This window comes from Perkinsus marinus (assembly GCF_000006405.1).
Source record: "Perkinsus marinus ATCC 50983 genomic scaffold scf_1104296970664, whole genome shotgun sequence".
NCBI lineage: Eukaryota > Perkinsozoa > Perkinsida > Perkinsidae > Perkinsus > Perkinsus marinus.
The window spans coordinates 391766-401486 of record NW_003202385.1 but is presented as its reverse complement, the minus strand read 5'-3'; the positions used below and the strand labels follow the sequence as shown (position 1 = coordinate 401486).

Here is a 9721-nt window from a genome sequence, read left to right as displayed (position 1 = left end):
AGGGTAACTTCGCTCGTGCCAACGAAATCGATCTTCTTATCTCGAGTTCGCTTGGCCTGAGGCATGTCTTGGTGGCCGCACAGTCATCGCGGATGACGTGACATTGTCACGGTTACAATGATGTATCATAACATGGAACGAATCCGGAATGTTACAAAGTTGAATTTTTGGCAAAATAACGACCGAAATGTCTCTTCCTCTGCCTATGCCTATGCGTCTGCTCGCCTTAGTTTATGTATTTGGCGTGTTGAAGGTCACCCGAGGAAATACTCTCAAGCTCGATGTGAGGCTCAAAGATGTACGCGGATTCGGCTTCGGATTGTTTCATACTCTGGTCGACAAGAATGGCCAGAAGCTAGATGTTCTCGTTGACACTGGATCTGATTCTTTTTTCCTTATCTGGAAGCATTGGCTCGAGAAAGACGGTAGAATCCTCTGCAAGGACTGGCCCATGGGGTGTTTCGAATGTTCTCCGCCTTGCTCTGTGAGTAAGGTAACGAGAACTGTTACTTTCGGTGGAGGAATGACGGTGAAGACGTTTCAGCATAAAGCGGAGTTAACGGTGGGTCATTTGCCGCAGAACCTCACTTTCGGACTGGTATTCGAATGGACTCCTCGCCCCGATCTCGCACATCCTCCGGTAAATTTGATGGGTCTTGGCTATGATAGAGGTTTTGTGAACTTCCCGTCCATGATGACGCAATTGCGATCATCACGAACTGTATCGACCGGTATTATTGCCCTCTACTTGTATCCTCCCGCTGATCCCAAGGAGGAATCCGCTGATGGAGGCCTACTCCTGGGTGGAGGCGATCCTGGATTATATGAGGGTGCATTGAAGTATATCGACTTCTCTACACACGGACGTTACACGGTAAATATCGATAAGCTACAAGTCGGTAATGGACACATAACTTCTAATATGAATATGAACGCACTACTCGACACCGGTTGCATCGAGCTACTTGTCCCAGGACTATACTACGACAATCTCATCAAGGATATTGAAGCCCAGACTGACAAGGCTGCAGGTGAGCATGTCGACTTCGTGTACCATCCAGAACGGAAGAGATGGTATTTTCCCTGCCGATACATGACCAAATTGCCACCGTTGCAGTTTTACTTGGGCCCTCGAGGCACGACCTTATTCTCGATGAGATACATGCACTACGCTAAGAGAGTGCCCAATAAATCTGACGTTTGTCGTCTTCTTATCCAGAAGATTATCAGGAACGAATGGATCTTTCCCGATCGTATACTGATCGATAACTATTTCCAGTTCGACCCTACTCTCAAGCGAGTGGGAATTGGCAAGTTGAAACCGCGATCTCCGTAAAGGATTCTCTCATTTTGTGGAGAGAATCATCTCCTCTTATCTCTCCTGCTTATCTCTTCATCTCCTTTCCTTTTATTCTATTATTTCGAACCTACGCTCTACAGCAGAATGCCCTCTTTTATCGTTGATCGTTTCATGAACGCTCCGTGAGAAGACCTTCAGCTCGATTGGTCCTTCTAGTGGTATGATTTTACATATACCATTTAGAAGTATGCTATTCGGCGAGTCGTTCCATCGAGAGCTTAATAAGCTCAGAAAATCATATATTCTGGCGAATGGGCAGGCTATTTCGGTGGATTAAGATTCAGATTACACGGGTAAGTACATCAGAGTGTCTTGAGTTCACATGAGTCACTCATGATGAGTGCATTGATATCATTGCTCTTTCTGTTACAAGTTGCCGCCAAAGATACAACTGGAAGGGACAGTCAAGGTTCTATCCTCGGACCGAGGACTCCGAGAGTTCGCAAAGGACACTGCGAAGTTCGAGACAGAGAGAAAGCGTCCGTTACTATCGTGCAGAAATAATGAAGCGTGCCTCCCGTTACTCTTCGGTCACTCAACCTGTCAGGTTGAACCTGATAAAGAGGATATAGAAATGGACCCAGCTGACATGTTAGAGAGATCTGTGAATCCCTTCTGCTCAAGTGTACAAGACCAGATCGATCACGTTTGCGTCCGAGTTATGCGGGCGTGAGCAGAACTCTTGGGCAAACAACAATTAGTGTGAAACGATGCACAGCTATGGCGAACTTTAGTGACAAACTGACCTTCAAAAATTCGATAGACGAATGATACGAGGGAACGCGACTACTGTACATGTTTATCATTGTGCCATCGAGAATAATAGTCTCCAGCGAGGGATGACTTATGCTAGGGTAGGAACTTCCCGAGTCTTGGTGATGATGCTTGAAAGCCAACACACTATGGCGAGTGCTCATGATTTGTGTCATGCACAGACCCCGCAGTTCAACTGGACGGTCCACTGGACGCTCTGGCAGAGCGAATTGGCCTGTGGACAACATTCCATGCATGATGAAAGAGCCAATTCAATAGATTAGAGCTGATCCGACATAGTCTAGTGTGCATCGATGCGAGTCTGAGTCGTGTTGTTGACGTTGCACTTGGAACTCGGCGAGTTCAACTCGCATACATGCGCCGAGAAGCTACGAGGCTTGGGCCATTCTTTCAAACACTCTGTAGCAGAGCAACTGATCAGTGGCCTCCTTGGCACAAATCGACACGGAGGATGCTAGAAACCATCTCTCAGTATCCATCATCATCAGAGACATCACTCGTATGCTCGCTGACAGCATCACTGTCTCCCTCCTACTCCGGTACAGTAGCCGTGATTGTAATGGCAACCTCTGTTGGGACATCTTTTGTGTATAGACATATCATGCGTTGATAGTATCACACAGTGAGACAGTATCAACTTGATACTGTCTCACTGTGTGGTAGCTGCGTAGCCTATCACGGAGTTCGTCTGTATAAGACCGAGTAGAAGTAAGGCTTATCTGTAAGTATTGTTGGTTATTCTCCGTGGGTCAATAGACTTCTGTGTACTCCTTTAAGTTGCTGGGTTTACACTATACTCTATTGATTGGATATAAACATTGGACAAGTATCTTCTTGCGTAACTAAGTATGGTTCTGGGCAAACGGCTGAGTCGAGACTGAATGGTACTCCACCAGCCAGGCAACCTACTTCAGGAGATATTCTCGGCTCCCAACACCTCCTTGTCTATATTCGACGTATGCTACGTCACGTAGCCACGTCGAACGGTGGACACCACCAGTGGAAGCCGTCTCCCTGGGGCCCAGCGGCTGGGCTCCAGCATCGCGATGGTCCTCCGTAACCACTCGCGAAGCATCGCGGAGGCTTCAGGAACCTTCCGCCGAGCAGCAGGAGGACCTCCTGCTTAGAGGTAGTATTTGCTTTGCTCTGCCTTTTCTGTGGCCTCATCGGCTCGTAATACTCAGCACTTCGATTAAAACAGCAGCCGTAGTCAATCGGAGAGAGCGGCGTGTATTGTACTTCTCAATATCTCGAGTTCCAAAGTCCCTGACCGGCGGGAACAGGGCCGACTCGAAAATGTCGGCATCATCAACCCCCGGTCTCCGTCTCGATAGGTGCCAAGTAAGCTCCAAAGGCTTTTCTTTGAAGAGTACGCCTAGAGGCAGAGGAGGGACGGGTAGTGAGAGGAGGGAGGTGGTAGCGTACCTATCGGGATCAAGCTTGCCGAACCTCGAGAAGAGTAGACTGAGAGGTTCTCGGGCTCCAGGGTGCACGCCAGCTATATGGATGCTGGTAGCCTATAGGATAAGGGCAACAGCCTATCGGAGGTTGCCAGTGGCAACTTGCCACCACTTACCCATCTCAGTGTCTTCCAAGTCCCCTGGCTGAAAAAAAAAACTGGTCTGATGACGAGACTTCTGGAAAGACCCAAAGGCTCAGGAAATACACACCTGTGGAAGAGGTCGTCGTCGGAGGTGCTAATTCTGCTCGGTCTACCCGAGGTCGGCGGCTTTCCTATCCTTCGTCGACTTCTTCATAACGGCATCCACCTCCTCTTCGATGAGTCGAAGCGCATTTCCTGGCGCATTGACGCTGAACGTACAAAGCTGTAGCCTAAGAAGTCGGTGGGGCCTTGGTGGACACCTCCGTACTTGTCCTTGAATATTTCATAATTAAAATCCACGTCTTCTGGAAAGGGTCTTCATTTAGGGATAAACTTAATTGCTTCGTTGCTTGTTCGTGAGCCTGAATAAGAAGTTAAAGCTGTTACCCGGGTAATGGCTGTAAAGCATTGAGTGCAATCCAAACTCGCGGCTGCCAAAAAAGAAGAAACTACCGGTGAAAACGGAGAAAGGGTAACCCGAAACCCGAACTGTTATTCAGCTTGAATATGCTACTCATGTGAACCAGAAACCCGACGTAGTGTTGAGTTCTCAGTTACGTCCATGAGTGGAAGAAGCATATCGAACGAGAAAGCGGCACACCCTGAGTCGGATCATATCCCTTGGGAATATGAATCTTGTCCGCAGGGCGACAGGGCGAGCGCGGAAAAGTTGACAGTAGAGAAAAAAATGTTGACGAGCGGAAGCATATCTCTCCCGATCGTCGCATTGTTGCGAATCGCGCCCTTCCACTTCGGGTCGTCAGCCGGGGCGGTCGGGTCGCGATGCTCCTCAAAATATAAACTTTTATCCGACTGTTACAGTAAAGGCCACGTAGCTGAGAAGAAGGCCCTCCGCCGAATACTCCTTGCTCCAAGACCTCTTTAGAGACATTTCCCTCTTCTATTCATCATATCTCAATGAGACATCGAAAGTACGAGAATCGTCGAGGAGGGGGTCGACTAGGCCGACATAGGAAAGTGACTAAGTTCGCTGAACAGAGGTAAGCCGCAGACTTTCGTTCGAGTACTTCTGAAATGATTTTGGGATCGATCTTACTCATGATTGCTGAATGTATTGGACAGTCGCGATGAGATGTAGATAGAAGCAACCAGACGTGAAGGAGGTCGCAAATGAATAATGGAATCGACTTTTTCGCACGCGATGGCATCGCTGCTATCATAAGTAGTAGAGGTCGGTGATATCTCAGGACTCCCTTGGCGAAGGACTTTGAAGGCCGCAATGAGGCACCGAAGAATGATGACGAAGATCTACTAGTTCCTGGAGGGGAGGCTACCGGAGCTCAAGGGGAAGTCGATGGTCCTACAACGGAGGTAGTAGTGGGAGTAGCCAAGCCTGGTGCGGCGAAGAAGCTGACCAATCGTGAGAGGCATGCCTTGATGAAACACAAGGCTGATCTCCGACGACAGAAGATGGGAAAAGGACCCGTCGTAGAGAAGACTGCTACCAAGAAGAGGAAGAATCAGACGATTGACGAGGAGGAGGAGGGGAAGGGGAAAAAGAAGCGTTCTGAGTTTGGCCCAGACTACGACGAAGATGGTGTTCCTAATCTTATGAAGCCTTTGGTCCTGCCTAAGATCCCTCGCCTGGAGGAAGCCCTTGCCAAGATGGCTGCTCTACAACAACATGAAACCCAAGAGGGGCCGCCGCTCCTTACGAAGAAGGGTGCTGACGATGAGGCTGGTGATGATGAGGAGGAGGAGGAAGCGCCGGTGACGGTGAAGCCAGCGTTCGGTGAAGTGATTGAGGCCCCTCCAGTGTTCTTTAAGAAGGCTGCCTCTGTCGGTGCTAAGGCGGCCAAAGGTGGTGGATCGGCAGGAGGTGGGATCACAGGATGGCGACGACAAGTGAAGGGGAAGTCGTTGGAATCTTTGGTGAAGTCCGTGGAGGCAAGATATGAATGATATCCATCAGCACCAACGTCATAGAATAGTTACTGTTTCCATAATCACCTACTTGTTTGGTTGACCACGTTAAGGGTCTATGGGGATGATCACCATCCCAGTTTCATCATTTTCCCTTGTCGGAATGTGTAGTAGACCCCGAGCATGTGTACCGGCTGGTGATGATGTTCCCTATTACAAGAAAGCCAGGCCGTATGTGCGTAGATGGCCACATTTGTACTGTAGAGTTCATCTCACGAAGGGGATGACGTACATGAAGGGGAGCGGCAGTGAGATTCTCCTCTACGACGAAAGACCGCCTCCACGACGACGGCGAGGACGAGCGGTTGTCAAAGAGGTTGAGGGTATCTTGAGGTCCACCAAGGAAGATACGAGCCAGGTCGGTCTTGACGATACCAGCGTTGGAGAGTCTAAGGACGGAGTAAGGTTCCTATTGCTACGGAAATTTATCTTCTCTTCCTTAGCTACAAACATCCAGGAGCTTGGCGAATGTCGACCTCTACGACAAGCTGAAGGTAGCCTGGCACGGGAAGCTCATCAGGTTTGAGTTCCAGACCTGGATGAAGATGAAACTTGGTAGAGTCGTACTGCTGGTCCTTCCCAACTCCCCGTATCATCAGATGCTGAGATTTTATTGGAGATCATAACAACGACAACGCCTCCCGCGGATACGAAGGCCCGAAGGAATCGTGGCCTCTGTGGACAGTTCAGTGTTCCCGAGCTGAATATATGCCCACCTCAGCAAATACCGTGGCGGTGTAGTGCGCTTCAGAATGCCTTTCGAAGGAGAACAGGAAGGGAAGGTGTTTGGACTCGGCTGCGTCATAATAAGAAAGTTTACTCTTTCCCGATCACAGATTTTTTGTCGCTTTTCCCGAGGTAGGGGGAAGCTCCTATGCTACGGTCGTGGGCCTGTTCAGCTCTGGTTGGTTTCAGAACATTTGTGTTCTTCTGGCCGCCCTCCCAGAAGGCCCTTGCTGCATTCGAGGATCCCTTCGTTAAGCCCAAGTTCGGCAATGCTTTCCGTGGTGTATCCCCCGTGAGCAGCATGTCCTCCTCCCCCTTCGGCTCCTCACCGTCCCCCCTAGATGGTGAAGTTGAAGTTATGTCTAATCTTGCCACTTACCTGGCGACCTATCGTAGTTGAATACATCCATGCTTTGGCCGTTGTCAACCCTCTATTGGTGGTTTCGTTAATGAGTCAATCGCCGGGCTAAGGTAGTTTCGATTAGTGTCTCTGGAGTTTTCCCCATAGGTACCGGCAGACTTCCAAGTTCATGCCGGGAGCCTTCATGGCGTTATTTGAAATACTGCCCATCGGCATCTTCGCGGCATTCGTCAGAATTGATAATGACAACAGGGGCGACAAGAGCCGGATGGCGAAGTGGTGTACTCTGATCACTGTTGAGTTTCGCATGCTATTCCTTCGGGTCTTTGGTTGTACGGAGTTGGTTGCTGGAAGAGCTCATCCATCGGTATCGTTGTTCTCGAGATGAGCGCCGTCGCCTTCGCATTCGATGAAGCTTTCTTCTACGCCCTGCTACTAATCGTTGGAGGGGTAAGGTTACATCTCGAAGACCCTGTTCATTCACCGTGTAGCTGTTGAGATTGTCAGTCGTTGAGAATCATGACTTCCTCTTTGTCTACCTTTAGGCCATAGGGTTCGTCCAGGCCAAGAGTAAGCCGTCACTAATTGCCGGCACCATCTCTGGCGTGCTGGTCTTCGCTGCGGCGAAACTTGGGTCTTCCTATGATAACTTGACGGGACTCTTCTGCCTAGCTGCCATTGCGCTCGTACTCGCCGTATTTTTCTACTCGAGGTGAGTTCATTGCTACCTTAGTGTGACGGCTGCCAGTGGTTTCCTTCAGGTACGTGAAAACTCGCAAGTTCATGCCGAGTGGCCTCATGTGCGTCATCAGCGCCTTGAGTTTTTGCGTTTACTTTTATGCTGTTGTTGTATAAGATGCTGAGATACTTATCAATGTTATGATTTCAAAGGAGCCTCTTGTGTTACCAGTCAACCTTCATACGTAAGAAGGCACAGGGATCCTCTGATAAGGAACTACTCCTGGGGCATCACTGCGAGGAGGTCGCTTATGACTACACTTTCGTTCCAACTGTGTGAAAACACTCAACACTGACCTTGACCATGGTGTTATCCCTCCAAAGCGATGACAGGACCAGGGTAGCGACTCTCGCTCGGAGTCCGTTGCCTTAGAGACTTCACTATCACACTGTATAATCCCCCCAGAAAGCAGTAATGGAGACGAAGAAACGGTGGTCATACTCATCTCACTCGGTTTCCTGTACCGTCAATTACTACAGTTCCGTTGAACCCAACACTAGTGCACAAACACGAGAAAGAGATATCATTCTTCACAAAGCAATCCGATCAATTCTCTTCCAACCAGCAACACCACCGAGGATGCCCTCTGTTCTCCACAGCTCTACTGAGTCAACATCAAAACGGCAGCGACCACTCAGTGTTGTAGACTTCGCCATCACCTCGGCAAGGTCTTCGCGTTCCTCTTTAGATGAGCAGCCGTAGCATAGAGACATGTGGGGTGTGTACTCTTTCCCACTGCCTCCAAACGCCTTGTGCAGAGCCAATAAGTGACTATGGTTGTCGTCGATCCAGAACACGACAACCATATTCCATTTGTCAGCCTCAACCACCGAAGGTACAGCATCGAACTCAACCATGAACGGGCCCGTTGTGGCTTGCATAGCGAGCTCCCTGGCCCTGGCCTTCGCCATCTCATCGTTAGCCGCCATGAAGGAGCCAACAATTGTGATATGCGGTTGGAATGTGGCTTCTGTCATCGCCGGACAAGCCTTATGGGCGTCCCTCTCTAGTTTGAACACTTCTTCAGAAATCTCGCTCGTTGGTGGTGGCGACACCCAAATGCTGTAATGAATACCCTCGCTTGCGGCCATTGACTGGTGTACGTCACTTCATAACGGGATCAAGTACCAACCCGAGACTTTTCAACACAACTCCACCGTACTCGAAAATTCAATCCAGAAACGATGTCGAGCCATGATCAAGCTGCAGCCGCACGAGAGTTGCGTACCTACCCAAGCTCTGCCTTCCTCAACTGCTGCTGACTTCGTCGTCTCACTTGCCGTTCTTCCTCGACACTAACTGCTGATGGGAGCCCATCTCCGCTACGCGACCGTCCTCCATGTAGACGACCACATCAGCGTTCTGCACTGTCGACAGCCGATGCGCGACCACTATGGTTGTTCGTGAGGAACTCAGCCTGCCAGACACACCTGATGCTACACCGCAACTCCCCTGCTCTACTCATCCAAGGCCTCCTGAACCTTCCTCTCATTCTCAGCATCAAGAGCACTTGTCGCCTCGTCCAGTAGTAGTATCCTCGGGGATGCTATCATGGACCGTGCTATAGCTACTCGTTGCTTCTGCCTGAACCAGTCACTATCACCGTCCTTTCCTCTTCCGCCTCCCCTACCCTCCGCTCAGCTGCACTCCTCTCTCCCCAACGAGGGTGTCATAGCCTTCCGGAAAGGACGTGATGAACTCATGACAGTATGCAGCCCTAGCGGCCGCTTCAACCTGTGCAATGAACTCTGCGTAGTCGGATGCTGCTATGAACGGGTGACCCTCACCTCCTCGCGAGTGACATCTCCATCCGTGCCGTATTTAATGTTATCCATGATGGACGTTGAGAAGAGCACGGGTTCCTAATAGGTCGCAGGTTCGATCCCCAGACACCGCACTTATTCACCTGCGCCACGAGAGAGATGTTCCTCCTCAAACAGTCGTCCTTAAGCGTCGCCAAACTCCTCCCATCCACCGCGATCATCCCAGCCGTAGGGTCATAAAAACGCAGTATAAGGGAGATGCATGTCGATTTGCCAACTCCACTGCGGCCAACCAGAGCCATTGTCTACCACAAGGCTCCACAGATTGGCTCTATCAACAGCTGAAGGAATCACCTGGCCTGGCTCCACGCTGAAGGTCACACCTTTGAGCACTTCGATATCCGCTCTACTCGGGTAGTGGAAACGAACCTCGGTAAAGGAGAGGCGACCA

General features: G+C 50.0%; 4 protein-coding genes across 4 annotated transcripts in view; 3 read left to right on the top strand and 1 right to left on the bottom strand.

The window, feature by feature from the left end:
- Positions 1-187: 187 nt before the first annotated feature.
- On the top strand, positions 188-1336 carry Pmar_PMAR017167 (plasmepsin 4, putative; the record flags this gene model as incomplete). The annotated part of the gene is made up of 1 exon (XM_002767544.1): positions 188-1336. One exon carries the CDS (start codon positions 188-190, stop codon positions 1334-1336), a length of 1149 nt encoding a protein of 382 aa, XP_002767590.1.
- A 3319-nt stretch (positions 1337-4655) lies between these two features.
- Pmar_PMAR017166 (hypothetical protein) lies at positions 4656-6807 on the top strand (the record flags this gene model as incomplete). Its single annotated transcript, XM_002767543.1, has 6 exons — positions 4656-4738; positions 4946-5603; positions 5902-6081; positions 6125-6241; positions 6433-6539; positions 6597-6807. 6 exons carry the CDS (start codon positions 4656-4658, stop codon positions 6805-6807), a joined length of 1356 nt encoding a protein of 451 aa, XP_002767589.1.
- A 345-nt stretch (positions 6808-7152) lies between these two features.
- Pmar_PMAR017165 (transmembrane protein 14, putative) lies at positions 7153-7623 on the top strand (the record flags this gene model as incomplete). Its single annotated transcript, XM_002767542.1, has 3 exons — positions 7153-7218; positions 7314-7480; positions 7530-7623. The coding sequence occupies 3 exons, from the start codon at positions 7153-7155 to the stop codon at positions 7621-7623; spliced, it is 327 nt and encodes a 108-aa protein (XP_002767588.1).
- Positions 7624-8037: 414 nt separating this feature from the next.
- Pmar_PMAR017164 (hypothetical protein) overlaps positions 8038-9721 on the bottom strand; it is a gene marked incomplete at both ends in the record, with an annotated part of 3554 nt that continues 1870 nt past the window's right edge. Inside the window, 7 exons of the mRNA XM_002767541.1 lie at positions 8038-8569; positions 8784-8924; positions 8969-9091; positions 9138-9241; positions 9295-9369; positions 9414-9575; positions 9625-9676. Of these exons, the coding sequence (XP_002767587.1) occupies positions 8038-8569; positions 8784-8924; positions 8969-9091; positions 9138-9241; positions 9295-9369; positions 9414-9575; positions 9625-9676 (1189 nt within the window). The remainder of the gene's footprint in view (positions 8570-8783; positions 8925-8968; positions 9092-9137; positions 9242-9294; positions 9370-9413; positions 9576-9624; positions 9677-9721) is intronic.